The sequence below is a fragment of the Sebastes fasciatus genome, chromosome 12 (assembly GCF_043250625.1).
Source record: "Sebastes fasciatus isolate fSebFas1 chromosome 12, fSebFas1.pri, whole genome shotgun sequence".
Lineage (NCBI taxonomy): Eukaryota > Metazoa > Chordata > Actinopteri > Perciformes > Sebastidae > Sebastes > Sebastes fasciatus.
Genome location: NC_133806.1, coordinates 31,681,066 through 31,698,473, shown reverse-complemented (window position 1 = coordinate 31,698,473; position 17,408 = coordinate 31,681,066). Strand labels below are relative to the sequence as shown.

The window sequence follows — 17,408 nt, the reverse complement described above, 5'->3', positions numbered from 1 at the left end:
ATAATATTTTCAGCATCATTTTTTTTAATAACTTATAATATTGCAACAAATAATCATGTAATTTAAAAACCTTTCTTATGACATACTATGACGTTTGTAATAAAAACAAATAAGTAAAAAAAAATAACCATAAATCATGTTTATCAATACAATTATTACGCACGTTTTTCCCGTCTTATTTCCATGCCAGTCGGCCTCGCACATCTTAATCCTTTAAGTCCCCTCCCCATTAATGTGACCCCATGCATCCACACATTTTAATGCAAATAGGAATTTGCAAAGTAAAGGGTTAATGTGTTTATTCAGCGCCACAATGAGCTGACATCACATCGTTTCTCATTGTCATGTCTTTTAGGTTTAAACATAGTGTAAGAATAAAGAGGAAAAAACAATATATAAAAATGTATATTATATCATGTTTATATGATGATTTATATCTTTATAATAATATAAAAAAAATTAAATCACTAGAATGTGATTACTGTCAATAGCCTAAAGCACAAACTACATTCCCAGTGGTTGCCACCGTGCGTAAAATGTTGCACAGCTATAAAGTGAACATAAAAGTAGGAAGATGTGAGGTAAAGCCTACCGTGGAGCCACAAAATCACCACTCATAAAAAAAAATTAAAAAAGTGTGCGTGATTAATATGACAGCGTGTGTGTGTGTTTCCTTTCCAGGCGGCGGCTGCTGAGAGCTGACAGATATTATATGATGGGAGATATTCTATGATGGGAGGTCAGATCTGGGTGTTGACACACTGGAGTGAGAGGACGATCCATTGAACAGTAACGTGGTGGTACATCCTAGTGGTGGCTGAAAGCAATGGGCTGAACCTGTGCTTGGGGGTTAACTCTCTCACACGCAGCGCAGCGCACAACCCTACACACACCGAGACATGCACGACGCACAGACACCGACAGCAAGACTGGTCCGCCACAAGAGAACTGCAAAGTTGGCTTCGATATGAGCCCGCGAGCCGACGGAAGAGGAACACACTGACTGATGCTTTAATCTGGGAAACCAGCGGTGTTTGAGTGTTTGAGTGTTTGGACACCACAGATCCACAAAAGACACTTTTTTTTGGAGAGCGCACCGAGGCGAGGGAGCTAAAACACGGCGAGAGGAAGAGGAGGAGGAGGACTTCATCGCGATCACAAATACTGAAGCGACTTCTCTTTCTGCGGGACAAATGACTTTTTGATCACATCGGTGCTGTGACTGAGAGGAGGAGGACTGTTGCTTTCTCGGAAGACGCGCGTCAAAGTTTGGAGAGCGGAGCTGCGCCATTAAGAGAGAAAAAAACAAGAAAAGAAAAGAGAAAGCACCCCGGTAACAATTTATTACTATTGTCAAGAACTTTACTCGTCCCGTCCACTTCTCCGGTTATCGATGTCCGTGTGACCAGGTCAAACCCGCAGCTATACTTTACCGGAAACATGTCCATCAAGAGCAAACTTTAAACCATCTCAGAGACTGTAAACAGCGCTGCATTTCAGTCCAATTCAGAAGGACGTGTTCAGACTCACACACACATACACACAAAAGTTACCGAGAGAGAGAGAGTGAAAGTGCTCTCGAGATAAAGACTTTATGAAGAAGACGCAGTCTGAAGTTGTGAGGTAAAAGTGGGATCACGAAGGTCAGAGTGATGAAGAGGAGAGATACTTGGAGGAGGAACGCGGCGGTGAATCGTCTTCACTAGTGAGTCAGTGCGCTCCGTGAAGGAGAGGAGGAAAGGAGGAAAGGAGGGGAGGAGAACCGGTCCTGTTCAAGACCCCCCCGTGAGCCGGGCACAACAAGAGCTCTGCCGTGTTGTTGCTGTGTTGTTGCTGTGTTGTGTTGTGTTGTGTTGTTGTGGAGAGGCTGGATAGTCTTGAGAAAAGAGCCGGATAAAGTGTGAGAGTGAAGCAGCTAATTGCTCAGTCCGTCCCTCATTAGCATATCCAATGCGCGTCCGCTGGACTCCAGCCAATCCTCCCCACCTTCACACGGTGCCATTAATCCAGAGGCATTATTCACTATCGTAATTATTATACCGACATGCGCAATCCGACGCACAGCAACAGCAGCGGCAGCAGCAGCAGCAGCAACACCACCGGCTAATTTCTGACTATTTTTTTTAGTTGTTGTTGTTGTTGTTGTTGTCTCTCCTCCTCCTCCTCCTCTCACTCCTCCAACGCTATCAGACTATTTGCGAACTTTTTTTTTTTTTGTTGCGTGTTGATTCATTCGCTCTTCGCTGATGTATCTGCTGCAAAACGCAGAGGCATCACGGAGCGGTAAAGCAGCAGCAGCAGCAGCAGCCTCTCCAGCACTGACTCCAGCAGCAGCAGCAGCAGCATGTCCCGACGCAAGCAAGCCAAGCCGCAGCACCTCAAGTCCGACGACGAGCCCGCAATAGCCGGGGTGATCTCCGAGCACGGTGAGTGGATCCGATCACTACTTCCTCCTCACAGCTCTGCTTTTACACTCTTTCTTCATTTCACTCTGTTTTTTAAACTTATTTTTAAGTTCCACCTCAAATGGAAAAGTCGTTTGGATTTATTTGGATTATTGTTGGGTTGCCGATAAGATTTATTTCTTAAATTATAGATGCAATAATTTGTAATAAATGCATTATGATGCAGTTAGACATCTCTCATCAGTGTATCCTTTAAGAAGTTGTGTGTTAGTTTTATCCGCCTAACATGAGTGTAACCTGCAGCTCGTCCAGGCTGCATCACTCCAGCGGCTGCTGGCTGATAGGGGACTTTTTTTTTAAGATTAATGCAACTAATATATATTCATTATTCATTCACAACACTTAAATAGCATTTATATTACGAGCTGGAGGCCTTTTTTTGAAAGACCTGATTTAAAAAATTGAGTTGGTTTTATTTACTGAACCGTGTGCCAAATATCGGAGCTGTTTTCTTAAATACGTCTTTGAAATCTCATACAGTTGACTTTGGATGTGCATGCGCGCGCACTAAAACACACGCACAAACGCATACACGTGCACACGCAATTTGAGAAGTTGAACAAATATTTGACATTCTCTCTTACAGCTATACAATTCTTAATTCCCTGGTAAATCGTGCAATAATGTTTATTTTTCATTATATTTATTTTAAAAATAAATTTAATTTAATAAAAACATTTTTTATTTTGCATCAGTGTCTTTTGTCCCTCAGCGCCTGTCTGGCTCTCCGAGCAGCAAAATGCGGATTGTGCTGCAGGTCGAAGCCTCGTTTTGTTATGGAAATGTTTTTGTTTACCCCCCCTCACATAAATTTAGCACACTTGATTTGTTCCCTTTTGCCCACAATGTCGACAAGATCGGTTGACAGGGCTCGTCCTCGCCATGTGGAGGAGAGAAAAAAAAGGCTCATTCATCTTTTTTATTCTGTACTCAGCCTTTTGCGCAATAAAACGATCATTATAGAGCTAAAGTCACATCTTAAGCAAGGCGAAGGAATTATAGGAACAACACGACAACTGTGGGAACATTATTCTTCTCACTTTATGGTGCAAAAAAATCCTATTGTGCATGATTGTTTTTCAATTTAAAATTCTTTTAAATTGTAGTATTTTTAATTGCTGTATTTTATAAAAACATATCGCAACAAATGTAAAAGAAAATCATATTTTATCTATGAGGATTAACAAATTAATTTCATAATTTTTAACACCAATAACAATGCAGTTGTATTATTAAGATCATCACTTTTAAGATGTATTTCTTTTTGGGTATCCATAAAGCTCCCAACAAATCACTGCATGCTATTATTTATACCTCAATCTATAGGCTCATGTTGGCCAACACACACTCCTAGTCACACACACACACTCACGCACACACTTTGCAGGGCTTCTTTACAATAGAAATGCGTGATGTAATCTCTGGGGAGCAGCTCTCTTTGCATGGGGAAATGTTGGTGTGAGGGCTGCATGGGGAATCACACTGATGAGGACTCTTGGCTCTTTTGTCCGATTTACTCGGTGTGGATTTTTTGTTGTAATTTTTAGGGCGTTTAGCATTTGAACACAAACATTGTGCCTGTGTTAATGTTTGAGATAACCTTTTGGTGAGAGATATGAAACATCCATCAGGTTGCTCTCCTGTAGGATGATGGAATGAAAAGCGAGCTTCCCTTTTCCTGTCGTAAAAACTGGATGATTTTAAATGCAGGGAGAAATTCATTTAAAAATGCAATTTGGTGATACAGAAAACTGTCTAAAGACGGATCTAGAATAAGGAAAAATCCACACACTCTTTTTTCCATTTCTAGCACACACATTTCTACATGGATGTGTGGCTTTAAAATAAAAACACACACACTCGTACTGTGTCGTGGGTAACCTATAGCATCTACGCCATTGTGCTTGAGACTGGAAGTGGCCGTGGAATGTTCCTGCCCGTCCTCGTTGGAGCACGATTACTGGCTCGCTTGTTTGTCAGGGCAGACGTCGCAGTGAAACAATCCCAAGCCTCTGGCAGGGCACAGTGAGCCCATACACACTTAAATAAACCTAATAAGACCATGTCTCATCCAAAGCTTCCTTATAGACAAGCTACAAATGTCACGACCGTCGCTGTATCATTGCAGCATGATCAGATTCTCCGCTGCCGTGGTGCAGCTCCTGACGACACCATCGATCGCCCGGCCCTGACAAATCATTGCATATAATGTCGAAGGAATTCAGAAGTTCCAATCGTCGGTCGCTGCTTGATTTAGACTTAAAATCCATACGATGTTGGGCTGGTGGCGAGGGGAAAGTCGAGCACTCGAGTGGCGTTCAAAATTGTGCCGAAGGACACACTCTCACTCTCTCTCTGTCCGTGGCACATTTTATGAGAATAGCCATCAGACAAGAAAATAACCACATGATCAGGCAGCACAAACTTCTTCTTGTATGTTCATTTCTTTCCAAATCCTCAATTTGATCTGACCTTTTTGTTTGTTTGTGTGTGTGTGTTTGTGTCTTTGTCTGCTGTCCACTGCAGCTCAGTTAATGTGCTGCATCCCTGAAAAGATGAAAAACTAAAATCAAGTGCCAACAAGCCCTTGTCTGGCATATCATCTCCCCCTCAGGCCTTCCGGACACTTGCCCCCTGGGGGCATGGGGGGTTGTATATGTGTGTGTCTGTGTGTGTGTGTGTGTGTGTACGATGGGGAGTGTAGGGGGGGTCTGCTTAGGAGTGCTTTTATAAAGCTTGCTGACTTAACCTTTGCCTACAGCCCCGGCCCAGCCAGGTCCTGCCGCTATGATGTCAAGCTCCTCGTACAATTAGAACATGTGTGCCGTTGACCTTGGCAGCACAGCTCGCTCGTGTCCTAGAAAGTGTGAACGGCGACGGGCTTTTTTCACCTCGCCACCGCCCTCCTCTGCATCCAGTGTCTTTGAAGGTGTGCATGTGGAATGAGTGGGAGGCGGTGGCGCATGTATGAGCACACTTGTGCCTACTCCTATTTAGAGGAATTTCTAAAAGTAAATATCCCCCAGCTATGGACGAAGACATACAGGATCAATTTAAAACCAAGAAACGCACATTTTCCCGATATTATTGGTTGTAAAAGTGATATTTTCTAGAAGACCCCTCAGGAATCGGTCATGCTTTCACTGAACAGGTGGACGACCACAAATGTGGTTTTATTTATTCACAGAAATATTCATTTCTCAAAAACACTCACAATGTTTAAGTTCTCCTTTCTCTACAACATAACGTTTGAGGCAGGAATGTACGTAGTTATGAGGTGCAAAAAAAAATCTATAATACAGTGAGGAAATCCCCGCTGACAGTCACAACATGGTTCCCCTGCAGTGGGGCTTTGTTTGGCTTTTGTTTTAATCCCCTCTCACCATTGGGTGCAGGCCTCTGGACCACCCACATAGTTTGTGCCAAAGAAGGCACTCAAATATGGCCGTGTCCTAATTACTTCTCAGCACCGAAAACACACACAAACAAGTAATATCCTGATTGAGAGGAAGAACTTGACAGGACTCTTTTAAAATAAAACCAAACAGCAAGATTTTGGCGGATTTAAGAGAAGGTTAACAAGCCATCAGCTGAGGAGGTGCATTTTTTGTCATTAGTGGCTTTTCTTAAGATGATTTTGTTTGTGTTTGTTTAGGTGATTTCAGCACTGATTTGTTCAGAAGGTCAAGTCACAGTTTGACAGCTGAGATGTTGTAGTTTGGTAAAGATGGTGCTTTGCTTGAGTGTTTTTTTTTTAACTTGAAAATTAAAATCTAAATTTCGCTGAAGCAAAGATTGCCATGTTAAAAAGACAGAATCTTTTAAATATGTCTTTGGCCTGCTGAGGATGAGCATCCATTAGATATCCTAAAGCCTCCCTCCTCGTCTCTGTGGAGGACAGAGAGACATCTTGACGGGTGACACAGTCATCTGGACAGAGTGCCGTCATTGAATACTGTATTGCAAATGCTTACACAAACAAATCGTTAATGTTTTGGCTGCTCCACATCTGCAGGCAATGACAAAGGCCTCTCTGTTAGTGCAGATATGACTGTACCACTCTGCAGCGGGGCTGACCAGGCCGATGACACACACACACACACACACACACACACACACACAGAGAACAGTGCTGAGGACGCTCCAGCCTCTGCAGGTCTGAGGATGCGTGGGATCATTTGAGAAGATGCTTTATGTATTTATATCCACAGAGACGTTACTGTCCAGGAACTGTGCAGAAAAAAGTATTATTTTTTGAAGGATCTGCTGGTTTGAAAAAATACATGTAAATATGAATAGATAATGATAATAAGATTTGTGTTAAATGGGAACAAAAAGTGTAGAAACCAAAGTAAAATCAGAATGATTGATGGTCACAATGATCCTGTGCTGACAGACAAATTACCAAATTAAAACGTGGCACACAATAAGTCAAAATAGTTGTCTTTAAAATAAACCTTAATATTTAAAAAAAAAATCTTTAGTTAAATATGTAATATCTTAGAGAATAGAGTGGTGGATGTGTGATGAAAGAATTCCAACATTGTTGAACCCAGCAGGCCTCTTTTTATTTGTGTGCCATCCCCTCCCAACTTGGGCAGGACCTATACTGTAAAGTGATGCATCTCTCTTTAAGGGTCCTAAGCTATCCCCAGATGCTTGACAAGAATGCATGTTAAAGGGGCAGAAGGAGGAGGCGGTCCTAGTGAGGCTGTGACTGCAGGCCCTTTTTGGAGATAACTGTCCTGACTGTCAGAAATTAAAAATCTCACGATGTGACGAAGAGGTTTTAAGCGGAAAATAGTTCAAATTAAGAGATACGATACACGTGAAATGACCCCTTTTTTTTAAAATGAGATAGCGACGACTTTACCTTAACACGGAGTAAATGTTACCAGTGTCATTGTCTGTTGCTCGTGTGTGCTCATTAAGTGAATCTGGAAATTGTTAAGAATGGGAGAATTTGTAATTGCCCGATGCTCCGCTCAATGCTCGGCTCTGTGGCTTTCACAGAATCGGTGGAAAGCATGAATACCTCATCTGATATAATATGTCAGATTAGCGGTTTCAGTTAGCGTGCCAAAGATTGCTGAGCGAGATAGCGGACACACAGATTCAACGTCTACAATCCCCCCTATTGACTGCGTCCGGCTTAATATTTGCATCTGAGTAAATGAAGACTCTTAAAGGAATGAAAAACGGATTGGATTTTTTTTTTTTTCTTCATCCTTTCCCTTTCTCATGCTATAGGAAAATCAATACCCCCCCACCCCTCCTACACACACACACACACACACACACACACACACACACACACTCTCTCTCTATCTCTCTCTCTCTATCTCTCTCACTCTCTCTCTCTCACTGTCTTGCAAACACATAAAAAACACAAAATGTCGCCTTTACACAGCTGCACAACACGATGGCACCCCGCTGTTTCAGGAGTGAATGGTGATTGTGAATGCAAACGGTATTATTTTGAGCTCATTGTTATAATATTTCCAACAAAAGCATAACAATAATCAAGTGGCACACTGGTGTGGCGTGTATTGTAATATTGAGTAATTGTAGCTGTGTTAAAACTGCCAGAAAACCACAGCAAAATCCCTCCTCTGAATCACTGCATGGTTTCTCAAATCTTTTTTTTTTTAAGTGTGCACATTTTTGAATGATTGTTAAGCTATTAAGGACGTAATATTCTTCACAATATACATCTGGTTATGTCTACAATGTAACAAAACTGAAAATGCCAAGAGGGAAGGACATTTGCAAATAAAAATTATATTCACAAAATATAATTTAAAGTAAACAATTTCTCTATTTTTAGGTCAGAAAACTTGAAAAGGCTGGCCTGTGCAAGCACACTTACTGTATATACACTGCCGTTATTTATTCTCCAGTAACAGCAAAAAGCATGTGTCTGTGTGTATATGTGGCATTTATTTAGGTGTTTATCTCTACACATGTGCACGTAATTTGTGTTTGTTCTTTGTCTGTCAGTGTGTGTGTGTGTGTGTGTGTGTGTATGTGTGTGAGGTCAGAGGCATACAAAGGCCCCCACTTGTAATTGTATGAATGAATAAAAGAGATTGACAGTAATACCATTCTAATAACTAATCAGCTCAACACAATGCCTACTCATTTGCGTTGACCTTTCAACCCTCAATTATGGAAATGAGCTCTGCTGTCCGCTGCTGAGGCTAAGGAGATTTTAAGCCTGCTGTCACGTGTCGCTGACGTTTTCCAGTCCACTTGCTCCTTTTCACTTGTGATTTACAAATATGGTATATAATAGAAATGAAGATTTGTTTTTGTCTTAAATGGATTTTTTTTATACTGATATACTTTGTTAACTTGTTACTGGAAAATCAAGGAGAGGTGTGACGTAAATATTGCAAAGTGGAAATAATACAAAACTTAAAATGAAAAGCAGGATTTAACATTTCATTTTCCTTTATCATTTTTATTTCTAATTTAACCTGGAAATCTATATGATTAAGTAAAACAATATCTTGTTTTGTCAGCCGTGCTCTTAGTGAGAATGAGAACATGGAGCCTGTCCAAAGCCTTTTCTGTTGATAATTAATGAAGTTACAGACACCAGACCTCGATAGCTCATGCCCCCCCTTTGGCCAGAAAATTACAGGAGGAGTGATGAATTTCTTTACTAATGAGTCACTGTAATTGGCACAAATGTTTCATGTCTGCCTCACCGTGGCTCGCTCCATTTTAACCTTTGAAATGAGCGTAAGCGCCGTATGAATCTCACGATTACTCACTCGCAACACATACTAAGACCTTTAATGTTGAGTAAACATGTGCAGTCGGTATAATGTGCAGTATTTTCTAGGAGTTTTTAGAGGTAGCGTCACTCTTGACGTGTCTTTTTACCTCTTACAGTCAGAGCCCAGGCCTATTGGCCTGTTGGGTGAGTTGCGCTCCTATGATTAGTGGAAGCAAATTTGCATTAATGTAATTACTTACTTTATTCAAGTGTGTGTGTGTGTGTGTGTGTGTGTGTGTGTGTGTGTGTGTGTGTGTGTGTGTGTGTGAGTGTGTTTAGATATACAGTCACATACATACTTTACAAATGATTAAAACCCCATTTGTTTGTATTTTAGTAGCTCTGAGGCCCTTTTTTAAGAAGTATTAACTCACCTAAGAACTTAAACCTTTTTTTATAGCAGCTCTTTTAGAGTGGCCATCTTTTTGTGTAATAAATCACTTTTATTTGCAATAATGCTTACTTACAAAATTGTCCTTTTTTTTTTGTAGTGTGAAGCGTATATACAATAGTTTAATTTGTAGATAAATAGTTATATTACCAGATATGTGCCGGGTCTTTGAGTATAAACTGAACAGGGTGCTGTGGCAGTGATTGAGCACACTTCCTACTTGTAATGAAAGGGAAATGTGTACAGCACATACACACACATAGAGTATAACTATGAATGAACACAAAAAAAATAAACGTACAAGGGAGGCCATTTTTTTGACATGGTTTTGATCAGGTGTGAATCGGGCCCTTGCTCGGAGCTTGCGTCGGCTTGTTTGACTCTTGATGGTTGCATGTGGAAGAGGAAGTGGCTTCCTACAACTGTGATTAAACATGTGTAACTAATCAGTGACTTTGCTGCCATGGCACTAGCATGTAATTTGTTGAGTCTTATTTCAGAGAGCATGAGAGAAGGACAGAGAGAGAGAGAGTTAGTAACACACACACAATTTCTTAACTGAAAGGTTGTGTTTTGTATTTCAAAACATTTCAAAGTGGGCATAATTTAAACTTATAGATATGTATATTTTGGTTGCACACATTTTAAATGATCCAATTTGACAGTGAATGTTGCAGTAAATGTATAAGTGCTATAGATTCAACAGATATCGGTTTTTACTTTTGACAACACAATTTTCCTGACGTCATATACTAAAGAGTATTTCAGTACAGAGTCCCTTGCTTAGATTCAGTGCTAGAGTATTACCTTTGCAATGCTAAATGAAAAAGGCCCAGGCATTTGAAATTCAGGTGGAAATGACTGGGCTGGATAGCAGAGGGGAATCCTAATGGGGCCATCAAAGCCCTGATTTGTACCCAACAGATGAGGCAGCTGTGAATTGTATGAAATATTGGAAATCAATAGGTTCTATGGAATTTCATTAAGCGGCAGTATCCACAATTGATAGGCCCTCATAATTTGATGGATTGCACTAAGAAAATTATTAGCTGGCTCTATGGAGAGGGTGCGAATGCACAAACCTGGGTCTTGAGAATTGGTGAACTAGGGCAATTTGTTCAGAGTAAAAAAAAAAAAAAAGAATATTGATTTTGGTTATGTTAAAAGAGAGAAAAAAAAATCAAAGGTTAAATCTTTGCAGCACTGCACTGCAAAATATGTGTGGATTCTTTATTGATTATTTATTCATTAATTCTTCTTTTTTTTTGTTCCCTCCTCCCTCCACTCTCCCGACCCCCTCCCCTCCCTTTAGCCCGAGGTGAGGTGGTGCTGGAAGACGCCGACAGCGGGAATGAGAGCCGCAGCGGCAGCGAGGAGACGCATGTGTGTGAGAAGTGTTGCGCTGAGTTCTTCAAGTGGTCAGACTTCTGTGAACATTTAAAGAGTTGCACCAAAAACCCCCTGGTGCTCATAGTGAATGACAATGAGAACACGCCTGACCCCTCCCAAGAGTACCCGACAGAGCTCTCCCCTGTACCCAGCTGCCCTAGCGAGCTGGCTGACAGCGAGGACCCCAGGGAGGGCAACCACAGTCCTGCCGGTGAGGGGGAGGACATCCCGGAGACGGCAACATTGAATGGGGTCAATGTCCTAGAAAGGGAGGACGAACCGATGGAGCTAGAGCTATCACCAGAAAAAAACATGGATCCTGAAGAGACAGACGTGACATCCCCCGAGCCAGACGGCTCCCTACCTCAGCTCAACGATGTCATTCCCTCCACTGCTACAAGCTACGCCATGCCAAGCACCAATGTTACCTTGGAGACCCTGCATGGCACCCGGGTTGCGGTTGCCCAGTTTTCACAGAGTGTGAAGGCAGCAGCGGGCAGTGGGGTTTCCACCATGGCTATTCCCATGATCCTGGACCAGCTGATGGCCCTCCAGCAGCAGCAGATACACCAGCTGCAGCTGATAGAACAAATACGCAGTCAGGTGGCTATGATGAACAGACAGTCTGCCTCACAGCCTGCTCTAAACCACCATCACGGCAACGCTGCCGGAAACCAGGGGCCTGTATCCTCCTGTGCCCCTCCTGTCGCAAGTCAGCTTCAGCTACACAACTTCATCGCTCCCCCTGTCCATCAGCTGCCTGTTAGGTTGCCGGCCACTCTCGGTGGTCAAGGCCCTTCACCCCTGACCTCAGCGACAGAAGGGCCTCTCTCTCAAACACCACAAAGTAGCAGTCAGCAGTCTAGCTCTTCAATACCCAACACATGTTCCAATAACTCGGTGTTTTCCTCGCCTTGTGGTACTGGATTGTCATCTCTACTTCCCTCCTGCTCATCTTCAGTCATGAACAACATTAGCACTAGTAGTAGTGTAACAGGAGGCGGTGGCATCAGCAGTAGCTCGGGTCTCCCCAGGAACTCCACCACCCCTCCCTCACTCAGCCACAGCAGCCTCCTGAGCTCTGCCTCCAATCTACCGCTGATACCTCACAGCTCATCCAGCAGCGTTATCTTCCCCAACCCGCTGGCCAGCATAGCGGCCACAGCCAACGCGCTCGACCCCCTCGCCGCTCTGATGAAGCACCGCAAGGGGAAGCCCCCGAATGTGTCTGTGTTTGACACTAAGCCCAGCTCTGAGGACCCCTTCTTCAAGCATAAGTGTCGGTTCTGTGCCAAGGTGTTTGGCAGTGACAGCGCCCTACAGATCCACCTGCGGTCGCACACTGGAGAGAGGCCCTTCAAATGCAACATATGTGGCAACCGTTTCTCCACCAAGGGAAATCTGAAAGTCCACTTCCAGAGGCACAAAGAGAAATACCCACATATTCAGATGAACCCCTACCCCGTGCCAGAGTACCTGGACAACGTGCCCACGAGCTCGGGCATCCCGTACGGAATGTCTTTGCCCCCAGAAAAACCTGTAACCACATGGCTCGACAGCAAACCTGTCCTCCCCACGGTCCCCACCTCAGTCGGACTCCAGCTGCCTTCCACGCTGCCGAGTATGATGGGAGGTTTTGGCGAGTCTCCCAGCCTAACGCCGCTCAACAGGTCCCCTCAGAGGCCATCTCCACCATTAAGCGAGTGTGCATCTTTGTCTCCTAATATTTTTATTGACTCTGGCATGACCCCTACTTCACCCTCCCCAAAACCCAGTCCAGGGAGTGAAGCACCTCCCCTCTTGAAACCTGAAGGTGTTCTCCTTCCTCCGAGCTGCTCTAGGTCAGGAGAGAACACCACCACCACAACCACACTAACTCAAGTGGCCCTCTCCTCTACCGTAAACTCCACCACATCGTCCAGCAGTGGCCAGGCCACTGAACCCATCATTAGCCCCAACTCTGTTTCTAACCCCGTCTCCCATCCTGTCCTTCCCATGCTCTCGGACCAGTTTAAGGCCAAGTTCCCTTTCGGAGGCCTCCTAGACTCTATGCAAACCTCAGAGACGTCAAAGTTGCAGCAGCTTGTCGAGAACATTGACAAGAAGATGACCGACCCAAACCAGTGTGTCATCTGTCACCGCGTTCTGAGCTGCCAGAGTGCTCTCAAGATGCACTACCGCATCCACACTGGCGAGAGGCCTTTCAAATGCAAGATATGTGGGCGGGCGTTCACCACCAAAGGGAACCTGAAAACACACTTTGGTGTCCATAGATCCAAACCCCCGCTTCGGGTCCAGCACTCCTGCCCTATTTGTCAAAAGAAGTTCACCAATGCCGTCGTGCTGCAGCAACACATCCGTATGCACATGGGAGGGCAGATCCCCAACACCCCGCTCCCCGAGAGCCTTCAGGAGATGGACACTGACCTCTCCTTTGACGAGAAGAGCTTAGACGCGATGAGTAGTTACGACGATGACCTTCTGGACGAAATGGAGCAATCTATGGAAGATGAAGCCGACCTAAAAGAGGGAGAGGTAGACCCATGTAAACCTTATTCACCTGGTTGCTCCCCACCAACTTCCATCATCTCCAGCATCGCTGCGATGGAGAACCAGATGAAGATGATCGACTCTACTGCCAACCTGAGCCGTTCGTTTGGTCAAAAGCCCACGCAGAACGGCATCAGCTTTGGGCTAGAGACTGATTGCTTTGCCACTGATTCCCTGTCTGCAGTAGGGGATGCTGAAGGTCAAAGCTTGGGGAGCCCTGCGTTGTCTGAGTCCTCTGGCTCTATGCAGCATTTGTCCCCAGCTCACAGCCACTCTGAGAGCCAGCGATCCAAGTCCCCAGCTATGTTCAACAATAACAACAACGGCAGTGTCATGACAGTAGACGAGGGCCAGGAGAACAATACATCTGCCCTGGCAACGGTGAAGTCGGAAAAATCAGAGACCCCATCTCCGCTTTCTGCAACTGAAGGCACCGGGGCCCTTGACCTGACTGCCACTCAACCTGGCAGGCACTATATCAAGGAGGAGAGCCACTTCAGCATGCTGTTTCTAAATAGAGATCGAGGTGTGTATGTGCAAAATCAACTAGAAACTGAATGCATTGTATAAAGTGAATTAAATATCTATGCAGATTTAACGTGCAGTTATTACGTAAAATAATGTACTCATAAAGAAAACATCTACTCAATATACTGTTATATATCAATAGATGTGAGGGAAATATTATAAGATATGATAGCCAGAGAAGGAATAAATATAGTTGAAAATATTATTCACTCATTTTCTAAATTTATAAATAAACAAATAAAGACTTATTAGCCTAATTAATGCAGTGGGGCTTCAGCAGGGAAGTGTAATTTGTAGGTTTAAAGTCTGACAAATTCAAGCAGCTACCTTGCAGCCATATATGGGTCTCCCAGCTAAATTACTCTGCACTTTTAATGTTTCACCATTCTAATATTCATTTGAACTCTTTTTTTTCCAGGGCTGAGCACTCCTAATTTGGCCAGCACCGCCTCAAACATGATCAAAATGGAAATGAATGGACATGGCAAGTCGGTGTCTCTGAGCGACAACTCTCACCTGCCCGTGGGCATCCAGGTTCCTGCCGCGGCGCCCCAGAGCAACATGAGTCCCAGCATCAACCCCATGTTGGCTCCCCCGCCACCACGACGCACTCCCAAGCAGCACAACTGCCACTCGTGTGGGAAGAACTTCTCTTCGGCCAGTGCTCTGCAGATCCACGAGCGCACGCACACCGGGGAGAAACCTTTCGCCTGCTCGATTTGTGGAAGGGCTTTCACCACGAAGGGCAATCTGAAGGTACGAGCCAGTTTAATGAAGCATCAATTAGAATTTAACATACATGGGGTCATTGTGGTTGAAAAGATGCATGTACCATGTAACACTGTGGGATCGATTCTAACTAACGACCTTTGGAGTACTGCATGTCACTACTCTTGCCATCACTTTTCATGTTTCTGGTTCTGATCTCGTAGCTGCTACCTTAATGGTTTTGTGATATCTGTGCATTTTATGTCAATTTGAAACAGTTTCCAAAATATAAAATCTTAAAGTACCACAAAATAATTAAAAAAATGTATGCATGTTTGTTTTTACATTTAACTCTGGCCTTTTCCCTCTCATTCCCATCCATAAAATGTTTGTTTGTATATCGTATTTGCCTTGGCTGTAGGATTTACGACTCACGATGACACACTCATGATGTTTCTTTTTATTTTCTTGCCAATTTTAGGTTCACATGGGAACACACATGTGGAACAACGCTCCAGCCCGAAGGGGTCGGCGGCTGTCCGTGGAGAATCCCATGGCCCTGCTGGGCGGGGACGCCATGAAGTTCAGCGAGATGTTCCAGAAGGATCTGGCGGCGCGAGCCATGAACGTCGACCCGGGCTTCTGGAACCAGTACGCGGCCGCCATCACCAACGGGCTGGCCATGAAGAACAATGAGATCTCCGTGATCCAGAACGGAGGCATCAACCAGCTGCCCATCAGCCTCGGCGGCACAGGAATCACATCACTGGGACCCATGCCGGGAGGAATGGACCGCCATCACACCGGCGGCAGCCCTCCCATGACGGGTATGGAGAAGGCTGGTCTGGATGTCGGGGCCGGCCGCCCCTTCTCCAGATTTATGGAGGAGAACAAAGAGATTGGGATCAATTAAAAAGACTTTTCTGTATTGCTCCGAGGTATGCGTTTGGCAAAGACTCAGAGTCTAACAACAAGGAAAGAAACTGCTGATCCAGTCTGAACTCATGCGTACTATATTATGTACAGATTAAATATTTTTTTGTTTGGTTTTGGAAATATAGTATTTAGTATTGATTAGAGGTCTTTGCCTTTCACCCATTCCCTCCTCACTTGATATTTCGCCTATACGAAGAATACTTTGTCTCTTGTTTGAGAATATGTCGTCTTGCAAGATTTGCATGGTACTTATTGGTTTTTATCAGTATGTTTGACTGCTTTTATGAATTCCTTTGAAAACCAGGATCCTGCCTCATTTATGATGGGCACGCATCTTATCTGGACAGGACTAAAAACAGAAAAGTTTAAAGACAGTCTGGCCTTTGTCTGGCAACCCTGTTTAGGATTGCTCTTTTAAATATAAAAGGGCCCTGGATAGACTGAAGAAAAGACTGAAGTATAGTGTTTCTGTGCTCGCCTGATATTTTTTTTTTCTCATGAACTAGAAAACTTGAAAAAAATAATGTTTGAACTATTTTAATCTTTACATTTAGTCTCCCAGCATTGTCTTATAATATTGTCCTGTGTCTTTAGTATTTATGATATTGACAAAAAAGCGGGTATACAAAAATATATTTAATGGCCCAAGCATTTTATTGATCCATTTCTTTTCTAAACTGCAGGCTTCACTGAAGAATATCTCTTTCAATAAAGACAGTATGTCGTTTGAGTTGAACAACAGAGAAAAACGGTAGGTTTTATTTGGATATCTGTTGAGACTATGTGTATCTCGTTCCATGGTAAAGAGGCTAGAGATATCCGAAGCTGCTATGACCACAACCCTGCTTTTAACCTTTGTAAAAAGAAAAAAGAAGTGATCCTTTTGAAGAAATATCTATGTATAGAAATACAGACAAATCTAAAAACAGGTATGCATATTTTGTATCACATAAAAATAGACATCATGAGTTGAGAGTATTTGTCATGTTTGTGAATGCACTTTTTAAAAACAAGACGTTTTGTCTGTGAGTTCCCGTTAACCTTTTGACTGAGCTATCTATCACGTGCTGTTTTCATTGTTTCCAGCGTACCACTCCTACAATTTGCAGAGTCGGTTCTCTGTTGTTGCATCTGTGCTACTCGTCAGAGTGCAAACTCATCACTCAATCAAAACCTTCTTAAATAAAAAAAAAGAGAACAGGTGTGTGTTTGAATGGTTTCCTTATCTGCATCACGTCTCCCCTTTCTCTGTCACCCTTTTATTTCCATAAATTAAAACTGAAATGCCAGATACATATGATCAAATCAACGACAAGGTGTCTTGATTATCATTATCATTATAATTGTTATTTAAATTTCCCTAAATCCTTTTTTTTTCATTTATGCATTTTTCAATATGTTGGAGATGAAAAGAAAAAGGTCCAGGCAAGATATCTTGTATTGTAGTGTTGATTTAACTGACAACCAGAGCGCCTTAACTGATAGGAAAAAAACAAAGTAAAATTAAAAAGTATTATGTCAATTATTTTAAAATCATTCCTATTTAACTTTTTATTTAACAACTTTTGTATTTCACATTTCACTATTAATACGATAGATTAATTAGTTCGAAATTTTCAGTTTTCTTTCCAAAATCAACTGATTTTGCTCCAAAATT

At 43.0% G+C, this 17,408-nt stretch overlaps 1 protein-coding gene across 1 annotated transcript in view; it reads left to right on the top strand.

The window, feature by feature from the left end:
- The window catches only part of sall3a (spalt-like transcription factor 3a), an 88,209-nt gene extending 71,256 nt beyond the window's left edge, over positions 1 to 16,953 (top strand). Inside the window, exons 2-5 of the mRNA XM_074654731.1 lie at positions 682 to 2,426; positions 10,953 to 14,105; positions 14,526 to 14,863; positions 15,297 to 16,953. Coding sequence (XP_074510832.1) covers positions 2,345 to 2,426; positions 10,953 to 14,105; positions 14,526 to 14,863; positions 15,297 to 15,728 — 4,005 coding nt within the window. The 5' untranslated portion in view covers positions 682 to 2,344 and the 3' untranslated portion in view covers positions 15,729 to 16,953. The remainder of the gene's footprint in view (positions 1 to 681; positions 2,427 to 10,952; positions 14,106 to 14,525; positions 14,864 to 15,296) is intronic.
- The last annotated feature ends 455 nt before the right edge of the window (positions 16,954 to 17,408 follow it).